The following is a 27285-nucleotide window of genomic DNA, read 5'->3' as shown; positions in this document are numbered from 1 at the left end:
GAAGAGACATTTGTAAGACTTTTATCATTTGGCCAGAGAGCAAAATAGGATATCAAGAAAGCAACTTCAAATGTATCTGCAAGGACAACATTGCACTTGGAATGCCACTAACGTTTCAGGGCTTGCTCCAAGATGTTCTCGTCCACCACCTTGTGAGGGAGAGTCACCTTCAGTGTGGCATTGTCTTTCATTGCTTGGCAGATTGTTTCATAAGCATAGTCATTACCTGACCAGCAGCGTCTGGCGACCTGTCAGACCAGAAAAATCAATGGGTGCAAAAATCGTACATTTCTCTTGCCACATCCATCTTACACAACATTTGCACAAACACTGGTACCCAATTTAATTGCAACAAATCTTTAACCCTCTGCTAGTTTCTAGTTTCCTTACGTATTTTCAAAGTCATTTTTGTAATACCTACTTTATTTTTATGAGTAGTATTTGGATGGACTTGGTACATTTTCATGCAGAAACATATTATTGGGCATGTAACACTGGTAGAGCCAGGTACCTTATAAACTTTACAAAATTCCCTCACTAAAAATAATTGTGCACTCTGTAAAACTACAGCACTTGCTTTAGATAACAGTATGATTTAAGCAATTGATGTTTTTGTAGTGGGATAAATACTTTAAAATTTTAAAAAATTTTAAAAAGGAAAATGTTGCTCAATGCATTTTCAAGCTGTGAAATGAAGGAGCCAAATTGTCTGCCAGAATGTAAGGATGAAACTCCATGGACAGCCAGGGAACTGGTAAACCCCTCTTCCAACAGCAAAGCTCTGTGTTTTGATCTGTGTACAAGCAAGATTCCCCAGATGAAAAGAAAAGTTAAAATTTGGCACAAAGGAATTAAGTCCTTCCCTGTATTCAATGCCTTACAAATCTCTTATGAATTGCAAATCAGTGTCTGACATATTCAGACTCAAAATTGCTCAAGAAAGAAAACACTTAGGTTCCAATTTAATGTAAAGCTAATAAAAGTTCCCAGGATCATACCAATAACAGCTAGAAATGAGCTTTCAAGCCAACAACTCAATTTTTGCCACTCATGTATGGTTATTCCTGGCTGTATATTTTCAAGGGTACACTCCAGTTTCTTTCCAGTCTTGTATATAATATGGGTAGCATTCTCGGATTGTCCTTTTTCAACATGTGTGTGGAGGAGTGGAACTTTTGCTTGCAATAAATCAGAGCAGCAAAAGATTTATTGGGTTTTTAATAGGCTGTCTCGGATACACAGTGCTTGTTAAGGGTTTGTCTTCATTACTCTAATCTACAAATTAATATAATTGTCCTCCTCCTTCTTCCTTAATAGTTTACTAATGTGTTATTTCAGATCTGGGACAGGGAATATGTGCAAATTGTTCCTCCTCCTCTTCAACCCCCAGTCATGCCAGGTCTTAAGGGAAAGAAAAAAAAATGTTTAGGTCTAAGGCAAGAAGGAATTCTGCAATTCTCTTGAGAAGTAAAACAGAACAGATGTCAGCATTGGCAAGGAGCTCCCTCAATACGTCAGGTCCTTGTGAGGTTACGTGACTGAAACGCAACAGGTTGGCCTTTAATTGGACTGTGCATCACTATGTCCTGTTGATTTCATTCCCTGCAAGTATTGAATCAAAAGTTCTCTGCCAGTTCAGAGATGAGATCCTAGTCTTAAACCCAGACAGAATTTATCTGGACACTAACAGAATACAAAAACTCTAACGGTAGCAAGGGCTGGATGAGCTGGCACTTAAATGGCAAGATACCTAGATCAAGAAGTTAGGAACAGACAAGACTAAAGTTCACATAGTTGTCAATTGGATTATGTAGGCAAACAACAATGCCACCATGTCTAACAAAATTATCGTAGGCATGCTTCCCTTTCTGCTTAAAAAAAAAACCACCAAAAAAACATGCACTGAGATACGTGGAAACTATCGGGTTCCAATATGTTGTGAAGTCAGAAGGGGCGGTCCCAACACATTACCAAAGAATTATTCAGCCTCTTTTATTGACTTAAAGTCTGTTGAAGTTGGTTGGAGGGGAAAAAAACCAACCAAACATCCTGTTGACTCTAGAGAAATCACACTCATAACCACCCATATTACAAGCAGTGAATAGAATTAGTCACTTGGCCCATTAGGACTATTCCTGGCATATAAAAAGCCAGAACCCAAAAACTCCTGCCTGAGTATTCATGCTCCCATTCAGTTAAAAAGAAAAGGAGCACTGGAACTTGAGTACCTAAGCATACATAGTCCTGGAGGAAGGAAGATAGTAAAGTGAACATATGAGTTTTGCTTACTCCATTGGAAACATCCCAGCTGAGCATCATCTTAGCCCGTTCTTCAGCTTCTGTGGACCCATCCAAAACCAGGCCAAATCCTCCATTGATCACTTCACCCCTAAAAAAATATAAATGTAGGAGAATTAAATGAAAATTCAAACCAATCCCAGAAAAGTCATAGGAGGGAATTTGTTCAGTTGTACTGGAAGAAGGATGAGAACATATAAATGGTGCTGAATAAGAGACACCATCAGTGACCTTTTATACTTACAAAGAAAAAAATAGAAGTTACCTATCTCAGGGTAGTTTTAAAGGTTAAGCTGTTCATGTTTGCTACACTAGAGTCTGCCATATAGATAGGATCATGAGGAAGACTGTGTACTTATTGAAGCAGACAGATGGATCTATTTATATTCTCTCGGGACAAATGAGAGCGCTTCAGTATTTTATTAAAAAAGCGTTAACCACCACTTAATGCACATCTGCCTGGATCATTTCAAAAACAGTCATTCATTTTGTATGAGATACATAGATGTTTAAATACATCAGTGCCAACTTTTCAGGAAGCAGACTTATTGGCAGAAGAAGAACAGAAATATGTTAAAACTAACAGATTATACTTGGGAGAAATACCAGTCTGGTTTTAAAAGGACAGGGAAAACACGTAGAGCAAAACATCTTGTTTGACTTCAGAGTCTGGCCTGCTCAAGTTCCCGTTTTGTTGCATATGGTGAATAGTGGTGAATGCAGTTGGATAATTATCTGTTGCTGTAAATCTATGAGAGTTCTGGCACTATAGCTCAGCATCAGCAATACCTGAGGGACAGGGCATATCATACAACAACACATGATATGAGAGACTACTAATGGAAATCCCTGGAGGCAGGATTTTGTCCTCTGTGTTTTATAGTTAATATAATGAAAAAGTCTACAAAATTTACATAGAATAACATCAGACATATCCATGAATTAAACAGGAGTTAGATGTCTTCCCGTGTAGGAAGGAATTGTTTCTTGCTGTATATTTTCCAGCAGTAACTTGAGCTTCTCGGGAAATGAGGCTATACTGGAGCCGCACAGACCTGAGATCTACTTCCTGAAACTAGAACTCACATTTTCTCCTTTTCAATGTAATACTTATGTGATGTTAATTCCCTTTCACTAGTTATACACACTACCTGTGTGCTAAGTAGGACCCTATCACACAGCTGAGCAAGGAACTTAGAGCTCCACATCTCACCATCACAGTACCATTCTGTGAATTCCCTCCACTTTACCATTATTAGATATATGATTATTACAAATACATTTTCTATTGAAAGGCACAGTTTTCTTGAAACTGACAGTTCTCACAGCAGAATATCAGTGAATAAATCAGTTTATCTTTAACAGGAAAATTTGAAACAAAGTCATGTTTTCAATTGAGATGTTTGAATATTGTAAGCTCTGACTCTTCAAAATAAAATGTTTCTTTTTGATTGACACTGTCAACATTTTTCAGCCTGGAATTTAATTCCCAGGATCTTTTTACTGGGTGAAATCTTTCATTAGTTCTGCTCTAAGTCTCATTTTGGGATGAAAACAAACATCCAAACACCTGCATTTCTTGCAAATTCTACTTTTTGAATAGCTCATGTTGTTACTGTCTTCTCCAAAAGAGGGGACCAGACTGGATGACATTACAAATGTAATTATATCAAGATCAGGGCCAGTTTCCTCGCCATACTCTGCTGCTTCTGTGTACAGAGACCAAGTTAGCACTATACTGTCAAAGTACCAAGCTAGAGTACACTTACGAACACCACTGATGCTATTGCAATGTAATTGGGATCACGGTACGAGCACACCTCAAGACAGCCTATTGGCAATATCAGACAATAAGAAAATCAGACCTCTGGAGCAGTGCTTTATAAAGATATTCCATATGGGAAGATGATCTTTCAGTGGTGAAGATCCCCTCTGTGCCCAGTATCCCAAAGAGCATCCTTTGAAGCTTAGGCATGAACAGTGAGTGTCTGATCTCACTTGCACTCCATAAATTTAGAGCCTCTCCATCAATTTCCATGGAGTTACTCCAGTGTAAATCAGAATCACTCATCAGAATCCATCCTACTGTCTAAAAATCACTCATAAATTAAGCGCCAATGTTTGTTAGGATGGATTTTCTAGCAAAACCTCTCACTTTTAAAGGGGAGCTCTCTGCCTTCATTAGCATTGGATCACATTTTCAGCTAATTAAAGAAACATGTGGCATTTTGACCTAAACTACCTCCTATAATTTCCAGACGTCTCCTTCTAAGGTGATCAAAGAAAACAAGGCCTCTCTCACAATCAAGATGTCACACTGTCAACAGTGCAGTTTGATTCTTAAATTGCTTCTGCCTTTTTGTTACTACAGGTTACTCAGGCTCTGTACTAATATACATTCTCCTGCAAATAAACAGGCAGCAAGAAATGAATAACATTCATTTGCTGTAATTATAGTCAAGACTATGTTAATCTTAAGTCTTTCAAACAGCACATGTGATGCAGATTCCAGCTAAATAAATATTAATCCTGCTTTTTCTGTTTGTCCCACAAGGCTATAGCACAGAAAAATCAAAGCAGGTCAAAGGCACTTCTCTAGTCTCAGATGTGTAGCAGTTCCAGACAAGCCCAGCCTCTGCAGAGAGGACTGGGAGCTGAACACAGTGCAATTGCCATTTCTCAACTCCTTGAACAGAAACTTCCCAATGAAAACTTGATTTCTCTCTAATCATATGCATATTTGTTTATAAATATATATATATAAGCTTCCACTTGTACTTTCACATTTCCGAATCAGCTGATGACAAGAGGATTTTATCAGGCACGTGGAGATTTCTTTATGCCAAAGTCAGATGAATTTTTAGCTCTCCAGAGAAAAAGAAAAACAGGGTCCTACAAACTAAAGGCATCTGTCTCTTCCAGGCAAAGAAAATAATTTGTTATGGTTGGGGGTTGATTTTGCTTCTCTTACAACCTTTAAATTATTCCTGTCTTTCTCATTAGAAGGCAAAGGAGTGCAGTGCTTTAACTAGCCAGGGTGGTGCCATGATTAGGTAAGCCGAGCAGAACCACCTGTCGTGCTGTGGCTTTCGGGGGCTCTCCAGACCACAGCATCTGATGACACGACATTGTTACCACATCTGAGTCTCAGCATGGTGGCTTATTAAGGCTCATGCAGAGACAGGCCTAATTTTCAGGCTTCGCATTCTTCACTGAAGCACAGTAATTTAATCACAGAGGGCTATGACTGCTCCTGGGAACAAGGTGAGCAGATAATGTTCCACAATGACAAGCCACTAAGCAGCCATAGGAAACGTCAAAAAGGATAACCAAACCCTGGTTTTCCATCGATATTTTGATTTCAGTGAATAGACACACACTAATTTTCTGACACATTACATAAATGACAGCACCTCTGCCCTGCCTTGGGGAAGAGCTTCCTTCTAAAGATGTAACTCCGCTTAAGAAACAACTAAAACAATACAACTGAAATTGCAGCATGATCAATGCCAGTTTTCCAGAAGTAAGGGCAGGCTCACCATTCAGCCAATCTCTTTGAATTGCTCAGAGAGCTAGAAGTGTGCAGGAGGGACTGGCCTTACAGAGGCCAGAGAGATAGGGAATATGATAAAGTGTATCCTTTGAATTAAGCATCATCAATGCACAGAACACTCATGGCATAAGCAACTATTTTAGCAATTCTAATAATTATAATTATGATAATATTCAAAATATTTTGGACAACATGTAGTGGAAAGTTATTTTCTTTGCTTGTATTTCATAAGCAGATATTTTAAAAGGTTCAACTCAGCTAAGACAATTCAGACAGATCTAGTCTGCTGCTAGCTCTGGAGTCTGAGATGACCAGAGTAAGAAGATATTCTGGCACACATTTTCCATTCAGAGTTATAGAAGTTGTGACTAAAATCTTGGCCATGGTGGTTGTTATCACTGAAGTCAGTAAAGGCAGATTTTTACTCTATGTGTCTAAGCCCTCAGAAAGCTTTCTTATCCCATTGTTCAGTTTTGCTCTCATGTACCTTCTATTCAGTAGTTACTTGACTGAAATGAAAGGAATTAGAGTACAGGAGAGGGAATTCTCCATCTGACAAAGGAATATTTTCTAGATTCATCTCATCCAGATGAGTAATAATTAAGTATCATCAAATGTCTCTGAGGATAACATCTGCTGCAAGTTCTTTGGCTTGCTGCTGTTGGCATATTCCAGAGCTGGATGGAACAGGGAAGTGGGAGGGTTCACTACAGTATTGCATAGAGGATTGTGCCCCTTTTGACTGGCAATATCACAAAATGAAGACATGACTGTAAATAGGAGAGGCTTTGCTGGACTATGCTGGAAAGAACAAACCAGAACTAAAGATTCTGCAGCATGACCAGGCTCTCCTTTTCCCTATACCTCTGTCAATCCAGAGTAACCTTTCAGTGGCATATGGTGGAGATCAGTTTCCCTCTCCCTACATGATATTGCTTTCATTCTGCTTCCTAGTTTAGGAATTTTAGTCCTGCATCTTATGTGAAGGAGGTGTTTAATCCAGTCCTTACTTAGCTGTGGTCTTTTATCTACCAGGCACGAGCAAGGGGAGAAAGAAGACCGTGGGGGTTTGCTGGCACCTGGGCTGTTTTGTATCAATAACCCCTCATTGCACTTTAGCACATGGGCATTTATATTGGGGTCCTAAGGTCACAGATTTAAATACAGCTTAAGGGGAAATCTAAACATAATCCATCCACTAACACTCTGGCTGTGCATGTGTGAAGACAACTTTGGAAGTAGAATCTGTTCAAAAAGACCACAGCAGACTGTCCTTGTTTGGCAAATTAAGTTCTCCAAATTGTGCTGTGGCCAATGTCCAAAACACTTTTTCTAGACATGCGGGCATTAATTAAAAAATCCTCATACAACACCACACTTTACCTTATATTACTCCAATAATACATAGATCTTTCATGCAATTCCCCTCCTGTCTCTTCTGCCCACACGCATACCCAGCAGTGGAAATGGGATTCAGAGTCCAGCTTTAGAAACAAACGAGTTCTTACCAGCCAACTCCACCACCGTTGTGCAATGCGACCCAAGTTGCTCCTCTGAACGCATCTCCTACAAAATTTTGTACCGCCATGTCTAGGAGGAGAGGAAAGGTGTTACAGCTCTGACATGCTGCATTTGGGTTTTTTGTTGCACTGCTCACTCCTTCCACTAATACCTTGATTTTGGCTATGTGAAGGCAGTGTTGAAGGCAGGGTTTACTCACAGCTTCTCTCACAGATATACAGTGAATGTCTCATTCTTGAGAGGAACAGACAAGAGAGATTTTCCTGCCACTCTTTCCCTCTACGCTGGAGAAAGCAAATGCCAGTTTCACACTAGTTTGTGAGGATCCTGGTGCTTTCTGCATTTGTGATCCAATTCAAGCAGTTGAAGAACCTGCCACTCCTCAGCTGGGAGACACCTCCTCAAGGTGGAGAGAAATACAATCCTCTCCTTTGGTATGCCTCAAGTCATGGAAGAACAGGCTGGACACATCTGTGTGGAGGGTTTCAAAATGGGGAGGCACCTGGAAAACTACACGCCTTGCAGATCTCAAAAGCCTAAAGTATTTTCAGATTAGACTGCAGAGTTAATTCAGCCCTGTGCAGAAAGCTAGTCTAAAGCTAAGGAGTTGCATTTTGGGGACAAAGTTGGAGTGAAAGTGATATTGGCCCCAATTCTCTGGACATCTGGGAATTTTACCCTGAATATGAACTGCTGAAATCACACAGGAGGTTTCTTTTATTTAAAAAATGAAGAAAAATAATGTAGCAGACAAATGTAATTTGACTAATGTCAAATGCATGATTTCCACTGAAGTGTTCACTATAATTTTGTATGTTCACTACAATTTCTTCTAAAGCACATACGCAGAGAGGTGGAAAGAGGTACACACAGAGGATAACAGTAAAATTTACTGAAAACATTTGTCCAGATTTAATTCAGGACAGATTTAATAGATTATTTGCTCTGCTTTTAATAGCAAAAAAAAAAAAAAAAAGAGAGACACAAACAGCAATATGCCCACCAGCCACATTTGCAGACCCACAGTTGTTAGGTGTCTGATAGAAAAATGAGTTTACTCGAGCACTAATCTATGTTAAACCATGTCAAAAGCCCCATTATGGCATCTTTTATCCAGCATTATGTCACTTTAATAACCCAATTATCATAATTACAGTGCTGTCAAGAGGGAATGGGAGAGATCAAAATCCCCATATTCTAAAATGTACAGATTTCTTCCTCAGCCACTAGCTTGATAAGAGTGAAGGTTGGGCAAGAAGCATGGCAAGTGGACTAACAATGTAATAATTTGCTGCCTCTTGGCTTCAATAAAGGTCACTAACTGCAAATGTCTGTGCTGAAATACTTTGCCGAACAGCAATGACCCATGTTTGCCAAGGATCAGGCCCAGGTACTTACTGTAAAACAAAATGAGATGGGCAAACACTTCTAAAAAATTCCTGTGTGCTAAAGAGGAGCCAATTTCACCTGAACCAGCTCAAATGTGGAGTTAAAACAACAGGAAGGAAGGGAGAGAGAAGACCCAAGATGTTCTTTTATTACCTCCAGAGGCTCATCTGGTAAAAGTTAGGCCTGGTTTCAAAGACCAGGGAAATCAGTGGTCAACAGCCTTTAGATAAGCCCTTGGAGAAGGCAAATAGTTCATGTAAATCACAAAATGCAAAGAAAAAACACATAGCATGAAGAGCAATGAGGTTTTAGCAAGCCTTGTTTCTATTGCCCTCTTCTGAGGGCATTGCCAGAGGTTTACTTACGTTGCTAAGCCCTTTGGTGGAGACATTACTTTGGATCACTCTTCTCTGTGCAGCTGCACCATTTTTTTACAGCTTGTCAGAACCAAACATTATTTGAGGCATCTATCCATCTGGCCTATTAGAACTAGCCAACACAGTCAAACAGCGTTGAAGTGGGACTGATAGACACAGCTAAAAGTCTCATTTCATCAGGAAATCCAGTTAAGATAGCAGGGAACTTTTCTCCTTAAAATTGAACCATAATTTGGTTCTATTATGAATTCCTATAATGGAAGTAATTCAATACACTTAGCTACTTCTATCATAATTTCTCCTTCTCTAGCAGCTTGTATCCTCCAATCTAAAGCCACTTTGTGATTGTCAGTTCATGACATGCAGAAACGCTACTGGGCTAAAGCTATTAGCGTAATTTCCACTTTATGGATGGAAAATGGAGGAAGATTTAGGTTAAAAATTGCTTAGTGCTTCACTCATTTTTTTTCAGGTCTCCAATCTGATATTTCTTGGGTGTATTTTTCTAAAGCACCATTTCACAAACTTAAAAGCTGAGTCTGGTTATCTCAGGTCAGGTGTGCAGAATTAAAGGCTCCTTTTGTATAGCAAACCTACATGATTTGCCCGGTCACACTGTAAGTGAACAATAAGGCTTGGAGTCTAATCCAGAACATGGCTGACTTCCATTTTTATGCTTTTACTATCAAAGTATGTTCCCTTATGACCAGAAAAGTTTCCTTCAGAAACTCCAGATTTGTTTTCTTGAGTCCTCAGGCAATGAAATGAACACAGCTCTGAATCTTTTTGTTTTAAAGACCTGATTTTGATCTTGTGAATCCCAGGGAAGCAGGGCTGTAATTCTGCTCAGATCACCTCTTTGAAACAGTGAGGTGCAAAATTAAAATCAAACAAAAGATACAGTCCTCAGAGATAGACTGCTCTCCATTTACATTCAGGTAAATTTGATGCATCTTCACTGAATTTTCAGCATTGTTCTGGACCTCTCCTATTTAACTAGCTCCACATTCATGTCTGTATCACTTAAATCACACAAAGCTTCTCAGGAAATCTGATTAATTGGGATGAAAGGGTTAAACAAAAACATTTTTAAAATGTTGCAAAAAAATCCAATTTCTCTTCTAAAGCAATTTCCTTGTTTGCCCAGACAGAAAAGCCTCAGCTGCTCTGCTGACCTGCGCAAAACGCTGATCCATCATAAATGTTTGACGTTTCTCTGTAAGGACTGTCGGTCCCACTCACATCATGGTGATCTCTGCTTAGGACTACTGGAGCCTGCAAACAGCCAAGGACAAGAAAATGGAATTCTTCATGGACTGCCAATGCTACCAAGGATCATCATTTGCTGAATTCACTTCTGTCATTTCAAACCTCAGCTTCGTCCCCTCTCCTAAACCCCCAGAAACACCTTCTCTGCCTGCTAGAATTTATTATAAAACTATTATAAAACAGTTCATGTACTGTTCATGAAAGCCACCATCCTTTCATCACTAAGAACAAGAGCTTGTTTTTATGCCAATGGCATCCTCAAAGGAGGGCAGGGAGAAGAGGGGAAGCAGTATGGTTATTTCATCTGAACATTTCTTTCCTGAAATTTCAAAGACATTTCAGTATGCAAAAATCTTCACTCAAAAATAGTTCTTGTTTGCTGCTGAAAATGAAAACTAACAGCAAGAAATTTTACACTTTTTCATTCTTTTGGAAGACTTCAAGACTGAAAATAAGTTAGCAATGAAAATCTGTTTTCATACAGCTCAAACAAGTCCATTCTTGATCTGGAATTTAACTGACAGTATGAATCTAGATCAGCTTGCAGGTCTTCATTATCATTTGCCATGCACAGGGTTTATCTAAGAATAATTCACTCTTGGCATGGTATAGCATGGAATTAGCTGGCTCTCTTATGCTGGCAGTGAATGAGAAAAATCTTTCTCATGAAAACAGACGTGAGCACCCAGCTTGCAAGAGGAGGAATGAAGATTTGCAGAAATAAAAAAAGGACGCAACAAAATCTGAAGGGCCTGGGAGTCTGACCCTGTCAGTCACAGCTCCAAGGGAGTGCTCTGTCTGGTCAGGTTTAGTTTTTGAGACTATCTTGCAGTGACATTCACTGTGAATCCTGAGAAGGTCAACAGTGTTTGAAATATTTTAACAAACATTTTCTGAGTAACAAAAACCAGACCTTTCCTAGCTGGAATCCATTTGAAGTTCTATTTGAGTTTACCCTTTTAAAAAGGGTAATTGTAATTCAGTTATAAAAAAGATGGAGATGAACGAGTGACAATGCCTTGGTCTGATGCTGCTGTACACACAGCAAGTAATGGGTATAATTACTGAGTGGTGGCTTCAGGATTTTGGTCCCCCCAAGGATGTCACATTGTACATCTACCTACAATACTCATGAAAAACTTGGAAAATCCCTATACAATCTTGCCTGCAGTATGTACTTTTACCACCACAACCTATGGTCAGTGGGATTTTACCCAGATGAGTAAGATATTACTCATTACGCACTAGAGTGGCATAGTGCACTATTTTCTTCATTCACATATGCAATGCAAATGAAAATTGACTGCAGAGCTGGCTGTAGCCGTAATATGGCTGAAAGTGAGGGACAGAGGGTAAGAAGCACTGAGCAGTGGCACAGTCTTGTTACTTTTAATGTTTGGGGCCTTGTGTTTTCAGCAAATCACAGCAGGATATGTTGTGCTTATAGATGCCCAAAGAGAAAATATTCCCAATATGAAATAAAAGGTAGTGTATATCAGAGAGTTTAGAAACCCATCTCTCTCCTATCACATAACACAATAGTGGTGACAAGCAGAGAGGAGGGCTGAGCTCTGATACATGCTAACAGAATACTGGTCCCATGTAAACAGCAGGCACTTCTGCTCTCACTGGTTGAAACTTTCTCCTTTCCCACCTGCCACCCCAGTTTCAGGTATTAAACACAATTACTGGACCATATCAAGACAAAAAAGACAAACCTTAATCCTTCCTTCAGAAATCGCTCGATTAATAGCCATGGCTATAGACACACGACCCCTCTGATCAGAATATAAGATTCTAGCTTGAGAGCCAACAACCTGGAAAATAAAAATGCCATAGCGATAAGGTTCTCCGTGCAACTGGCTTATCTTCAGGCCCCAGATAAATGAAGTCACAGCATTGATCCCTTCTGTAGGCAAAAGTGTCGATTATTTCTCCGTCAACATCCAGCTTCCACAAAAAAAAAGAAATTAAAGTCCCTCTTTGAACTGAGTTTTATCTCCACTCACACAATCAGTGAGATGTATTTCTGTATTCAGCTGCTACTGTCCAATAAATCCTACTTTTAAAATCAACCTGATTGCTAGGCTATAATCCCCCTATCAACAAATCCGTTATCAACAGCGGAGAAGCAGAGATTTGGAAGTGGCAATGGTGGGCTGGAAGGAAGGAGAAATATGGAGACAAAGAATGGTAGAGCTATGCTCCTCTCCAGCTTTTACCCCACAGACCAACCTGGCTTCCAGCTGAGGACAGCACATGAACCCCACAGTGTTACCAGTTAGCTTCACAGTGAGATCCTGCCCTAAAGGAAAAACAAAGGATGCCTCACTGGCATCCTGCTTCCCACAGTGCAAAAGGATGGCAGTTCTTTGGCCTCATCACCTGTTTTGAAAAGGGTACTGGGAACCGCAGGCATGAAGAGGTTGGGCCAAATCAATGCTGAGAAGGACACTTTGAATAGTGGTCTGAAAGAAAGGTGAGATGGAGGGAGAATCATTGATGTGTTTCACTCCAGATATAAGACTAGATATTGCTGGATTATTTGAACATTTCCAGATGAGGAAGTGGAGGGAAAGAACTGCTTCAGCTCACCCTAAAACCCTGCTGTGGAGAGAGGTTTAATTTAACAGCCCTGGGAGTTTCAGCCAGTGTTTTCATTCATACCCAGTCCTGCTTTTCACTCCAGCATTCAAAAACTGCATTCTAGACCAGGAGTGGTCACATGTGCTGAAGGAAGTTGTGCACTTACCAAGCTGTGCCTGCCAGCCTCCCGAATCCAGTGGATGTTGTCATGGTACTGCTGCTTCACAGATGTGCTCACTTGCAAGACAAAGCAAGAAAAAAAAAAGTTTTGAAAATGAATGCAATATGCTCTAAATTTAATTTAATTCATCTGACAGCACTAGGAAGTCAAATTCTACTCTCAGATACAAGCACGCATATAGGAAATGCTATATAGAATCCTCTGCAGCTGATGCAGTAACTGGTACCATATCTTTAGAGGAAGGTATGAGATGTTGTCCAGGAGACAGCTGGAACAATAACTCCCATTGAGATCTTTAGCAAACCAAGTTAAACGTTGAAATGTTGAAATATGGGTTACACGTCCCATTTTTGGCTTGATGCCTACTAAATGCCCAATCCCTTGCTAAATTTAGTAGCTTTAGCAAACTCCGTGACATTGGGTACTACAGTCCAGATTTGCATCAGGTAGTAAATAAATCCTTTGAGTCAGCCAGCAGAAATTCTTAGAAGCAGCTGGCAATACATACTTGAGGATAAGTTACACCAATGCAGTGATATAAATTTGTAGCACAGCAATTGCTCTGTACTAAATGACCCACATGAATGTTTTTATCCCAAGATAAAACTGAGGTCCCTTGTCCTACAAACAGAGGTATGCTGCCTTGCATTACTATGGAGCACAAACTGCACAGAAAAACTTATTATGGAGTAGCTACTTTATGTGTAAATCCACCCTACACCTTGTTTAGATATATATGCTGTTATCTAAGAAGAGAATTATACATAATGGTTTTATATTTTCCAGCTTCTCCTCTCATTTATATCTGTGCCATTCCATCTCAATCAGCCAAACCAAAGAGGAGTAAGAATAAAGACATTTGAAGTGAAAGACAGTGAAATATGGCACATATCAGATACACAGTATAATCAGCTGCCTCCAAAGGCATGGCACCATCTGTAGCATGTGAGTAATGAAAGGGAGAGGGAGTATGGAACGGGACAGAAGCATTGTCTTACTATCTTAATTTTTGGGGCTTTTGCAACTATGCCTTTCCACACAGGCTGAGTGGGAGCTCAGATGAGGTTACAGTGGCTGGAGAAGTTACTGCCTGTAGGCTCTTTTTGTATGGGCTAAGCTACGTCACATCACCTTGTCCTGAGAGACACGGTCAGCTACCAGGGCTCAGCTGGCATGTGGCAACATGCTAAGCCAAAGTGGCTTGCTCATGCATTGGAGCTTCAAGTTATAATCATTTCTGCAGAGGCCAAGATAGCATGTTCCCCATCACTTTCCAGTTCTCACTCATTTTCAAGTCAAGTTATAATATACATATGACTTATGTTTGGAAGTCAGTCAAACTGGAGAAACTGCACGCTGCTAACTTGAAATTGTCCCTGGTAACTGAGAAGAGTGTTTAGACTACTGTCTTTCCACTAGGCAATATGTCAGCAGATATGCATAGTAAAACTAGGAAAAGGAAAGATATTCATATTTAATGCAGGTTAAACACATTGTTAAAGGGGAATGTAAAATATGCTCATTCCTGCAGAGGCAGGCCTTCCATACAGAGAGCTTTAACGATCCTAAAAAGACCTGTCAGTGGTTTAGGGGTTGGCTCCAAGTGATAGTTGCTAAACTCTGCAATGAGGATTAGCGTGTCAGCTCTTAGCTTCACAGGGAGTGAAAGATGAAACATCTGCTAGTGCTGTCCTAGGAGAATTGTGCTGTCATTCATAAGCTTTAAGGAAACATCTTCTAGAAGGTAATGGGCCGTATTCACTTAGGTTATTATAGATATTTAATGAGAGTTTACAGAAGTTACTCTAGAAAACTAAATAGAGAATGAGTTCCTTTCTATCACTATTATAAGGTATCTCAGAAGAGTACTTACTATATTTTATACTTCACAGTGCACAAACTTATAGAAAAGATCTTGCTGTCTGTTAATACTATAGAACATATCCAGAAGAGAAGCCAGATGAGAATACTGGCTACAAGGACATATCTCAACACAGTACATTTGTCCCTCTCAACCAGCTCCAATAAAGTCATATTCTGTCCTAAACTGTGGTGTGTCCAAAGTTGGATTTCATCAATTATCCCAGGGGAAGTGAAGAATTCTCCCTTTTATTTAGTCTTACTTCTTGCAATTGAAAAAATCCTACAGTTCTTTCTAGAAAGACCTTACATTTAGAGTAGCTCTGTGTGTCTCATTTGCAAAACTGCTGCCCCCACCTCCCCATTCCAACAAGAATATGTTTTGAAGTCAGGCAAACTACTGTGTTGTTTCTGGTATTTCATAGGCTCTTGTACTTATTTAGTGTTTAAAAGATACTAGGAAGCATTGTGTACTCAGAGGAATAGTCCTCATCAACAGAGATTGGGTCTCTTTGGTCTTGGGAGATTTGTATTGTTGTTACGCATCAGCTCAGCCTTCAAACTACCACAGAGATCATAAACCAAATTTACACTCCAGTCATCAGTGCTGCATCTCTCATGCAAAGGCTAACTTAAAAGACTGAGTACCTTAGGAGTGGAAGCAGATAATAAAACTACATAGGATTTTTTCCACAGTTTGTGAGGTTTAAGCACAAAAATTCATCTCCACAAAAGGAGAAGAATTGTTAACATCAGACTCAAGGCCAGGTCAAAAGTTTAGACTTGGAATGCAACAGACTTCAGCTTTGCGGAGTTTTTACTCAGCCTTCATAACAGATTCTTTTATAAAATTCAAAGGCAGGTTCAGATTTTAGATGTATATGTGTGTGAGGATATCCAGACCTTGGAATTTGGTCCCAGCCCAGGTCCCATAGGAAATCGACAGCAAGTGGAATACTCAAAAACATGAATCCATGAATGGCTACTTATTTTCTGGCCAAATTATTTTTTCATTTCTCTTTGAAATCCTATTCCCATTGTCCTGCCAAATTCAACAGCAAATTCAATAATAGCCTTGCCCTTAAGCCTGTTTTCACCTGTTAGGATTTTTTAAATGTCATTTTTCATTTAAATTAAGAATATACATGCAATAGTTCAATGCTTTTTGTCTGTGGAAGAGACTTCTCTCTCCAGCTTTATATTACCATCTATATAAACACCCACATACTATTGTACACACAGTAACTGATTAATTTCCTAGTCTTGCAATGCAAACCATCCAAAGGTCGTGCATCAGTTCAATCCTGAGAGATGACTGAAGATTGTAGTACATCGCAGAAAGATTACCGCAAATTTTTGAAGATAAATCCAGCACTAAAGTATGGGATTTCACTCTCCCTTCAATTAAGCTGAGGGACCAAGTTTAAAAACATGAAAGTTTCAATATCCGTAGAACAGGGTAGGTACTTCTGGGTCATTGCATTAAAAACACTTCATGTGCCAGTGCTATTTCTCTAAGATGACTCCTAAAGAAAATTTAGGAGAATAGACAGAACTAAGGACCTTGCAGAGTCAGACCCACTCTATCAATAATTCACCTATTGGGAGGAAAAGGAGGCTGGACACCAGCCTTACATTACAGGAAGACAACAGTAGTTTTGTTTCAAATGAGACATATCTGAATGTGGTATATCTTTCAGAAATACCACCCTAGATCCTCACAACTGTTCCAGAACAAATAGGAGAGCATTCAAAATTTTCACACTTCTATTCATATTCCAATGATGTCTTTCATGAAAGAAGCAACAAATATTTCAATATTACCAGATAAAAATATTATGCTCTCCTACCCATAAAATACACTTTGGATTTGTGATCCATTTCCTTCTGATCCCTTCCTTGATTCTGAGAAGCACAAAGCTCCCCTCTGGAAATGGAAGAGCTGAGGACTTCAGTGCTAGGGGACAATGACACATCTTCAAGCCTGCTGTCCAGCTACTGTAGAAGCAGACAAAAGAAGGGAAAGGAGTAGGGCCTTCCACTGCAACCTGAGAGATTAGGATTCATGTGTGTTGGCACAAAATTAGCTTTGTCTCAGTTCCCATTCATAAGCAGGGGGTAATAGTAATAGCCCACCTTTGGGGATATGGAGAAGTGAAAGACCATGCAATTCCTAGATTCTGGAGTAGCATACAGAGCCATGCATATATTCCAAATTGTTTTCATCAGTGAGAAGAAACATCTGTCAATTTATTAACAAATGACAAAAAAGAAGGAAAAAGATCTCAAAATTGTAATCACAAATAAATGACACTGGATGGAGCACCACACCCATGAAACTTGGGTTTCCTGCCTCTTACGAACCTCCCTAAATTCCCATGCCTCATTCACCTGTGAGACAGTGGCAAAGCAATTTGACTCCTTAAAAAAACCCAAACCACCAAAACCAAAACCACACACTCTTGGAGACCTATTGATGAAAGATACTGTTTGCCTTAAAGTTTCAAGGTGGCAAAGCACAGGAAAATCTGTAACAAATGAAAAGAAATGCTCTTAGCCAAAACTGCAACAATAGTTTTGAGATCAATAACGTCTCTACACGGTATTTTTATATATTACCTACTGGTTACGCTCCTTATAGGAGTTTGGAGAGCAGTAAGATTTCCTGCCCCCAAGGAACAGGCAAAAGAGTGCTTTCTACAGTTTCAGCCAAAAGCTATCAAACATTGTACAACTCCGGTTCCTTTTCTCCCCAGAAGCATGCCCAGTGATGGGAGCATGGGATGGTGTCTTACCTCCCTGACGTATAGAGTCTTCCAGCACAGACATGGCAATTGAGTCAGTGGTAGCAAGATCCTGTGGGTCACCTGAGGTACAAACCCAGCGGAATGGCCCAAATCCCAGGGAAAAAATGTCTCTGGGAAGAGAACATGTTTCATTAAGAGATAGTTGAAATTCTTTCCTTATTTATCCTGGCTGCTAGCAGTGCTTTTCTTTCATTAGCTGGACAGAGAAGAATTTGAAACATTTTCAATGAACTAATCTAAACAGAAGCATCAGAAACCATTAATTGAGAAATTAAACAGTGCTGTTTCATGCAACCATCGACTGGTGTATAAAAACACAGTCAGGCCAAAATTTTTATAGGAATGTTGGGCAGTTCAAACAAGTGCATCATCAGATGAATTGTACTTTTTCTTTTGTTTCATCAAATATACTCTCCTTGCTGCCTAGTCCTTTCATCCTTAACCCAGGCTAAAAGATGTAGAGTGCATCTACGCTATCAGACAAGTGTAGATTCTGAACAAGTGCCTGACTCCAGACTCATTTGCTGTCCACATTGTTTATATACAATAGTAAGACACACTTCAGTTGAGTTCCAGAGGAGATCTAATCCATTTGGTGTGTTACTCTATGTTCAAGCTCTTATTCACATGGTATGGGGAAGCTAAGCATAAGTCAGAGGCAAAAGGTGTTATAAACCCAGTCCCTCAACAGATCTCTGAGCTCAGCTTTTTCTACAAGCCGTATGCACAGCTTGGGTAAGAGGTACAGTTGGTGACATGGGCAGAAGAATGTCCTATTTCAGAAGTGCTTTTAACGTCTTTAACTATGTGGACATAGGCTTTAATGATTTGGAATTGAGCTCTACTGCTCCAAAGAGACAAGCTCTTAATTTTTAGCACCTAGAAGTGAAGTTGCATATAGTTATAGTTTAAGGCTGTGACTTGGCTATTCTCTTGAGCAGAACTGCTTAAGAAAAATTAATGCAACAAAAGAGAAAATGCAGCTATTGATGTAAAGGAGTGAAGAGTTTTGATTTGGCAATGTTTTAGTTTACTGTTCACACATCTGGTGCCTGCTTTCATAAGACTTTTTAATCCTAAAAAGGATAAAGCTATTACACCAAATTATTGAGACATGCCATACTTTTCAGGACAAAATATTAGCAAAACCTCTGCTGTCAGAATATACTTATGTTAATCACATACAACATGTCCCCCCCAGGTCTGGTTCTTCTTTTCCCCTGTACACAGGAGAATGCAAGGAGTAACTCTAAGGAAGCCAATAGCAAATATGAGCATGATGCTTACAGCCAACAGGACATCTTCCAAAACCACACTGGACATTACTCCAGAGTGGAGAAAAATAAGAAAGCACTTGAGTGCTTTATTCCAAACTCCCCAACATACCCCATGATGTGCTGAACGTAGGAAGGATATCGAAATTCTGTTTTATTGGCTCCTCTTTTCTCAACATCAGCACCTATAAAATAATTTTAATAGTCAGTGACTTGATGAAGAAAAACTATAAAATGTGAAACCAGATTGCACCCAGGTTCCCATGAAGGCTTTATCTCAGCCACAGAGATGGTCAGGGGTCTGGGAGAATGAGAGAAAGAGAGAGACTAAAGAGTTAGCATAACACAGTGGCCAACCCTATCCTACCAAAATATACAGCTGGGAAGATGCATACAGGGTTGTCCTTGTTTCCACCTAACAACTCCAGGATCTACTCACCAGCCCTTTGAGCTTCCAAGAGAAAAGCATTGCCATAATCCCAAAAAAACATGCCCTTATCAGCTAGTCTGTTAATAGCAGCCACATGTCTTTTCAGACTGAAATAAAGAAGGAAACAAACAGTTATTCCTGAGATTGATAAAATATCAAAAAGAATAATATCATGAACTCATTAAAGGCATTGGAGTAGGGGGAGACAGATGGAACTGAAAGACCCCAGAGAAATTCAGACATAAACCCATAAAATATCAATTGAGATGCTTTCAATCTCTGTAAAACCTGTTATCCCCAAATCTTGAAGTGATTTACAGTCATTAAGGGAACGTCATTGATCAGCAGAGAGGGGTCATGCCTTTCAGCAAAGAAATGCAGCCAGCTCTGAGGATGGAAGGTAATCACAAAAAAACAGCCTACACAAAACTGCAAAACAGTTTAAGAAGTTCAGAGAGAAAGCGAGCAGAGACAGAAAAACTGAAAATGGCTAAACATCACTGTTCTGGCTTCTCCTTTGGCCAAAACAGCCCAATTTTCCCTTGGTTTCCAATGGTGGACCATACCACAGGACTGCCCTCTGTGATAACATTTCCACTTAATATCATCCAGTTCTAATCTCAATGCATAGTTGCATATGGAGTTGTACATGCATAGGTGTAACCTCTTGGAACTCTAGAGAGGTAAATCAATGCCTAACAAATGAAATTGTATTTGTTTAGATCATACTTAGCTTGTTAGAAATGAGTCCCTCCCAGAAATTTACCTTTCTGTTACCTTTGTCTTAGTAGTATGATACAGGATTGGGAAACTGGAAAGGTTCTTGTAGCTCCCTCATCCAAAGTCAAATATATTATATGCCCATATCCTACCTTCCGCTGGAAAAAGGTCTCCAGTGGGAATGTTCAAGGTGAACAAAACCAGAGTGGGAGCAATAGTCTTGAAAGTACAGTTGAGACCAACAGTACAGCTTGCTGCCTCTGTACCACAGTTCTTTACATATATATAAATTATGCCAAATTAATCCCTTTATAATGTCCAGTTCCAATTTCACTTGCAAACTTGTAAAGCAGAAATAACTCCCCAAAATCAAGATGCTAAACAAAACTTACAGTAGCAGGAATTTGGGAGGAGTGATGGTGGGGGTTTGTCCCCATCCTTATCCTTCCCTAAAAAAGCATTACTGGCCACAGCTGGAAGCATGGTAGGCTAGATGGACTTTCTGGCTTACCCATTGGGTTTTTAAGCTATATTCAGTGAACCTAAACCAACTAGTACACTACATGGAATTGTACTTATTGTCCTAGATTTTTAAAACCTAGGAATTTATAGAAGTGAAATAAATCATTAGTGTTCAAAGCTCTGAACGTATACACTAGAGACTACTCCTAAAATGGTGGGTAAGTGATGTCTGCCAGATTCTGAGTGACAGCTGTATAAGTACAAAGTTGGGAGTTATTAGAACTGTAGCTCTACCCCAGATTTCTACTGAAATACCAAAGAACAGAAACTTCATGTGAGAAAGACAAAGATCTGATCACCTGCAGAGCAATTAAACTTAAAGGTTAAAGACGTGTCACCAAAATAATTACCTCTCTTGTACCAGGGTCCGGAACTTCCCCGGATTGGTGGAAAGGAGCTGCTTTGCTTCCTCAAAGCCAAGCTGTACTGGATAGTATCCACCACTGAATGGGTTATGACACGAAGTTTGGTCAGACCCCAGATCAACTAGCAGCTCTCCTGTTGTGTCCAGCTCATATACTAGCCTCTCCCTGGGGAAGACAATGAATGGAGTGTTTGAACAGAAGCTGTTGTTTCACATTCTAGCTCCTCTTTCAGGTGAACTTCTTCCACTCCAAGAGGTTGTTTATAAAGGTATGCCCTTGGCAGGCTAAGTCTTTGTTTTAGCAGTCAGGAGGTGGGAAATGATGGTGACAAAGATTTAGGTGCAACTTTTATACTTCACATTTAGCTGTGCAGGAATGCTGATAGAGTCGTCAGATACCAGTATGACATACCAGTCTTATTGGTCAGTCTCAGCCCTTGGTATATGATGTGACAGCAAGATTTACGACTGAATAAAGCCTCAAGAGTGCCAGAATCCATCATCTGATTATTTTTATTCAATCAATACCTCAATACTTCTATTCTTCACTGAAGTCAAAGGCATTTTGGTTAGAAAGGTTATAAGGGATGAATTCTTTTTTCATCCAAGGAAGAATCTTAGGGACTTCTTTCCCTAAGAAATTCATTGTTCCATACGGAAAGGAGAAGGTGCATGGGAAGCAACTGGGAAAAAGAACACAAGGATGAAGACCCCTCTTTTGACAATACAGTTTTTCATGAGCATTTACAGTAATGAACTCAGCACTAGGTTTAATGCCTCTTCTTTTCCAAGTTTGAGAACTAATTCCAGGTTGACTAACAAGCTAGAGGATTAATATATCCATTAGCCATATATACTACTTACCATAGATCTACTACATTCCCATGGTAACCCAAACTAAGGGCAACTTTATTCTTTCTTGCATCTCTAGAATAGATTAAAAAGATTGGTTGAAGAAAATGCATCTCATGTAATAATTCCATCTTGCAATGTACAAATGTACAGAGTGAATCCCAGCAAAAAAGTCTGTGTTTTCCAACACTCCTCTAGGCAACAGATTTTTCAACCTTTATGTAATTATTAATCACTGATTCCAGCAAGCTTGAGTGATGCTTCAAGTGTAACATTATTTGTAATTGCCCTATGCATATTCATGAAACTGTATGAAGACACATTTAACATATATAAAATATTTGAAGCATTGGTAGTGGCTTGCAGTAAACGTTGCTAGTCACTAATGACGACTGCTGCTGCTTGGAAGGATGGATTCACATTCAAAACCAGACCTGGAATAAGAAGGTGTCCTGCAACCCCTTCTATATGCACACTAAAATAGTACAGTGCAGAAAGATGTGAAGTGAGGATTAGGAGGCAGAGAGAAACTCACTGAATTCTGTTACAAGTCATACCTAAGGCGAGCAATGCAATGGTCCAGGTTGTTAGAGATTTCCATCAGCCATCCCTGCTTGTGACGTTTCAAAAGTGCTGCTTCATCAACCTAAGAGAAATAGCAGAGATCTTAAAACTCCTGTTTCCCCTAATCAGTCACTTTTACCTTTAGTTTTTCAATTAGTCTGTAAGACAGAGTAGCAAATAGGTAAAGGAAATAGCCCTGCATTGGCCTTAAGAATAAAGAATATAGTGATTGTTCAAATACTTATTTTTCACCTCTGATTTTTGTTTTTTTTTTTTACACTTTCTGTTCTTTTTTACTACAGGATTTAAGCAAGAAAAAAAAGATTTTTTGATACATCATTTCCCGAAATATTTTACAAGCAAAAAATTATCATTAAAATTGTACAAGAGGTAATATTTTTTCACTAATTTTAATTATTCTTATTGTTTCTTTTCATTATTATACTGGAAAAAATTAAAGCCAAATGTTTCAAATTTATTTTTCAAATCTAGCCATTTTCTTTGAAAATAAAATTTCTATTTAATTAAGGAAATATTTTTTTTGATCAGCTCAAAGATAGACATTTCTGCCAGTCTGCCCAGGATGAAGCAATGGTTTGCTGAATAAAATTGACCCTCACTTTTGTTCTTTGACTGCTGGTTGAAAATCTCAACCAAATATGGAAAAGAAAAGAGGAAAGCATTTTCTTGTCCCAGCTGGCTAATGCCTCTGAAAAATGGAATGGATCAAAACAAAACTACGTCTTTAATTCCCTCTTGCTTGAACTTTGAAGCTCTAAACAAGCTCAATCCCAAATCTGTACTCTCTTCTGGGCTCAGCTTCTGTGTGTGTCAGTGTGTATATGCAGAAGAGACAGCTGGATAAAAATATAAATGGATAGACAAACTGCAGAGGCTTTGGCACAGAGTCGGTATCAATGGTTCGATGTACAAACTTGCACATCATTAATACTTTTATAATGAGCTATCAGTGGCATAAAGCAAGTGGCAAAATTATTTCAAGCCAATTTTCTGTGGTAGCAACAGACTTAAAGACCCACAGTGGTGCATGTGCATAAGAACACATAACCTGAGTATCTTCTAGTATTTAATTAAAGTATTTTTACTTCTCTATAACCTACCCCCATCATTTTCATTCTACTATTTCCCATTAACAAAGTATTTATATGTAAATTAAATAAGTTCTGTATTCAAGAGTTGCTTGAACACCAGGAAACCTTTTCTTTCCTAATTATTCTTAGCATGACAAACCTTCCGTCATTTCCCACATCAGTAATAAAGACTATCCTTCCAAAACCCCAGATTATGATAATATCAGTGTCACTGCCAATGGAATTACTCAGTAAAGTCAGGTGCCATGGGGGACAGCTTCTCTGGGAATTATTTAAATCAGCACAGAAGGAAAGATATTAAATGGTCCATATGAATTACAGGAATTGGGTTCATTTAAAGCTCAGCATAACACAGATCAGATCTATTTAAATCTGTTACCACATCCTACATGTTTTACTTCAGCCCTCTCTGACAGTCTCAGTGTTTTACAGGCTTGCTAGCATACTCAAGAAAACTAGTTTCCTTTGAACCACATGTTCAAAAATACGCTCATTTTTTGATCAGCATCTCAGTAGTTTAAAAAATTGCAAACATGATGAGCTAATGTCACCTCCAGTGTAACCCTAGAGAGCTTAATGCAGCTCAGAGAGATAGTCGGGCCTTCCACACAATTATTTCATAAAATTACAATCTGCTTCATGTCAAACAGAAGAGGTAAAAGACTTGCACCATTAATCCCTTCTGTCTGAGCTTCGGAAGCCCTGGCTGACAAAATGACATCTCTTGCACAATTCATCAATGTCATTTGCATAAATAGTTCCTTAAATAAATAATATGTACATATATATAGCTATCCACATGTGCTCCTGAGACTCATATCCGACAAGGATATCTCACAGGAGATAAAAACCAGGCGATATTCAGTCTCCTGAACAAAATCATCTGCAGCCGTAGAGATGAAAAGGACAAAGGGCTGCCTTGAATAGCTTTCACTGGAATCTTTCCTTTGTATTCTAGCATTTGAAAGATCATAATGACAGAGTAGAAGTCTGAATAAAGATAATTTATTCGATAACAAATTGAATAAATTTATTTCATCTGCAGGGAGTACCTGATGAGATCTCAAATACATGCAAAGCTCATGTGCTAATAAAAATATTTTTACACCATCATTGTAAAACAGATGAAACCATAACCTTCCCTGAATAAGACCTGAGCAAGCCAGAGCAGGTCAGATTCACTGCATGCCACGTGGGCAGTCTGACCCATTATGTTTCAAGTTTAATTATAATTACCATGGCTCAGATTGCAATATTCTTACCCTTTTCATTGCAGCAAGTGACATGCCCATAGCAGAGGTCTGCCAGCTAATTCTCTCTGTAAATGACTAACAGAGAAGGCTAAACACTCACTCAAGTCAGCTCTGGCTGGAGTTTGGTTCTCAAAAATCTCTCTTCATCTGAGCAGTAACAAGAGCTCATCACCTACAGATAAAGAGCTCAATGCATTTTGGTGAGTCCTATATCTGCTCCAAGAATGTTTCCCCAGTGTACTGAATGCAAAGGTAGTAATGAGGAAAGGAATGCGTGGAAATGTTTATTGGTTTTCAATAGTCAATATCATTAAAGATATTCACTACCATTTTCACAGAATTGTAGAGTAACATTTTCTGTTAAAAATTGTTGCAGTGTTTTTGTAGTCCATCCTTCCATCTGATTTGTTAGAATAGAGTCCTATGATAATCAAAATAGCTGAAAAATGCAGGTGTTAGGAGAACCTAATGTTACTTTTTTATATGAGCACATATTTCACTTAAAACTTACAGGCATATATACTTACCAAGATTATGATGTTGGTGTTCTGCATAATATATGATACTTAAGGATATCCGTGAATCCAGTGAATCCTATCATACACTATTGTTATTGCTTGGACATTAGCAGCCTTTGAATCACAGATTGTTATTAGATTCTCTTTGTTTATGGGAGGAAATAGCTGGGCTATTTTAACACATTTGGAACAGAGAAACATTACATCAGGATGACAGACTCTCTACAAAGAATATATGCTGCGGGCAAGCTTCAGGGAACAGGGAAAATGGTACTACAGAACTTCTCCCCCATCAGCATTTTCCCTTGGCAGAACTTACCTTCATTGTCTACAAACTGGAATTCTCCTAAATGCTTGTAATTAGCCTCACCATCTTCATACTGAAGCTGACTTTAAAACTTCAAGTTTTACAAAATCCCATTGACTTCAAAGAATCACAACACCAAGCAACTTCATTAGTCCCAACCTTGATGAGTGAATCATACCAACATTTTTAACAGGTACTTTCCATTGCACCTAATAAGGGTGCCAAAGGCATTAAGGATTAATTCTAATGTAACTAACACCTTCTTAACATAGACTTTTTTGGCATCAGAGGGTGCAGTTCCCATGGGAATTGCCCGTGGAAATTACATCCTTTTACACATGAAATGACGGTAGCTCAAGCACTGAGAATGGCTCATCTGACAGCATCATTCTGCATTATTTGTGAAGCAATCATAAGAAATTACACTCCATATCCTTACAGTCTGACCTAGTAAGTGAACAAATAGAAGGTAGAATAGCAGTAAAAATTCTCAGCAATGAAAAGGACAGACAGATCTTAGAAAGAGCATCTTTCTTTTGAGTTTGGCTTGTCAGGGTTACTTGAGGAACATGTCAGATGAGGAGAATGAGGGTTCTGATTCAGCACATGAAGGAGAGACAACAAAATGAAAGAAGCAATGCTCTCACCTCTGCAATGACCCCCACACACCCAGCAATGACTGCAGCCTTTGCTTGAGCCCCACTCATCCCTCCAAGACCAGAAGTAACAAACACCTTTCCAGACAAGTCTTCTGCCTTCAAGTAGCGACGGCCTGCATTGAGCACTGTGAGCTGCACACAACACAATACGGCAATTATCAGGAGCTCTATTTCCTAGAGTCCCTGAAATTTAAAGATCTTCTGTCCCTTTTGCAAACAGTTTGAAACTTGAGGGTCATGAAACTGTTTTAATCTTTTAAGAAGGAAACATGTTACAAAGTGATGTTATGAAACCATCTATCCTGATTATGTATATTTCTCTCACCATGAAATAGAATAATCAGTGGTACCCAACATGCTGCTCTTGAGGTAGAGAGACTTAATCAAGATGGCTGCAAAAGAGAGCTGAGGAAAACAGCTAAGAAAACAAGCTAAGAAAATGTTTTTGCCTAACACATTTGGTCAATTCATACTTCACTTATTGTAGCTAGATATGAGCTCAGATTGAGATCCTGATTGCAGATTCCCTTAGGTCTGTGTTCTGGATAAGATGCCATGGACTATAGGAGTGGAAGGACACTGATTTTTTTAAGGAGCAGGCAATGACAATTTCTTTGGTAGCCAGAACATCCTCTCACAGCAATCCATTCCGCTGCAGTCACTAGCCACTACAGTAAATACCCTCTTCCAATAGGTATCAACAAATAGACCTTTCCCCAGTTTCTTACCACAGTCCCATGGACTATTCCCTGAGGCCCAATGTAGCAGTAGCTCCCTGCAGTCATCTGACCATACCTAGCAATAGCAACAAACACAATGATAGCACATGCTATTCAGGCTGAAATTAATTCTGTACATGTCTACATATG

The 27285-nt window shown here is 39.2% G+C and overlaps 1 protein-coding gene across 1 annotated transcript in view; it reads right to left on the bottom strand.

The window, feature by feature from the left end:
- UROC1 (urocanate hydratase 1) overlaps window positions 1-27285 on the bottom strand; it is a 43291-nt gene continuing 16006 nt past the window's right edge. Inside the window, exons 7-20 of the mRNA XM_054837624.1 lie at window positions 27145-27211; window positions 26405-26548; window positions 22561-22649; window positions 22016-22078; window positions 21138-21317; window positions 19555-19652; window positions 19228-19300; window positions 17830-17951; window positions 13160-13230; window positions 12126-12224; window positions 10314-10413; window positions 7360-7441; window positions 2290-2389; window positions 1-248 (exon numbers count right to left, since the gene is read on the bottom strand). Of these exons, the coding sequence (XP_054693599.1) occupies window positions 108-248; window positions 2290-2389; window positions 7360-7441; window positions 10314-10413; window positions 12126-12224; window positions 13160-13230; window positions 17830-17951; window positions 19228-19300; window positions 19555-19652; window positions 21138-21317; window positions 22016-22078; window positions 22561-22649; window positions 26405-26548; window positions 27145-27211 (1429 nt within the window). The 3' untranslated portion in view covers window positions 1-107. The remainder of the gene's footprint in view (window positions 249-2289; window positions 2390-7359; window positions 7442-10313; window positions 10414-12125; window positions 12225-13159; window positions 13231-17829; window positions 17952-19227; window positions 19301-19554; window positions 19653-21137; window positions 21318-22015; window positions 22079-22560; window positions 22650-26404; window positions 26549-27144; window positions 27212-27285) is intronic.

The sequence above is a fragment of the Grus americana genome, chromosome 11 (genome assembly GCF_028858705.1).
Source record: "Grus americana isolate bGruAme1 chromosome 11, bGruAme1.mat, whole genome shotgun sequence".
Classification (NCBI taxonomy): domain Eukaryota; kingdom Metazoa; phylum Chordata; class Aves; order Gruiformes; family Gruidae; genus Grus; species Grus americana.
Note: the sequence above shows the minus strand (reverse complement) of the source record. Positions and strands in the feature narration are given on the sequence as shown.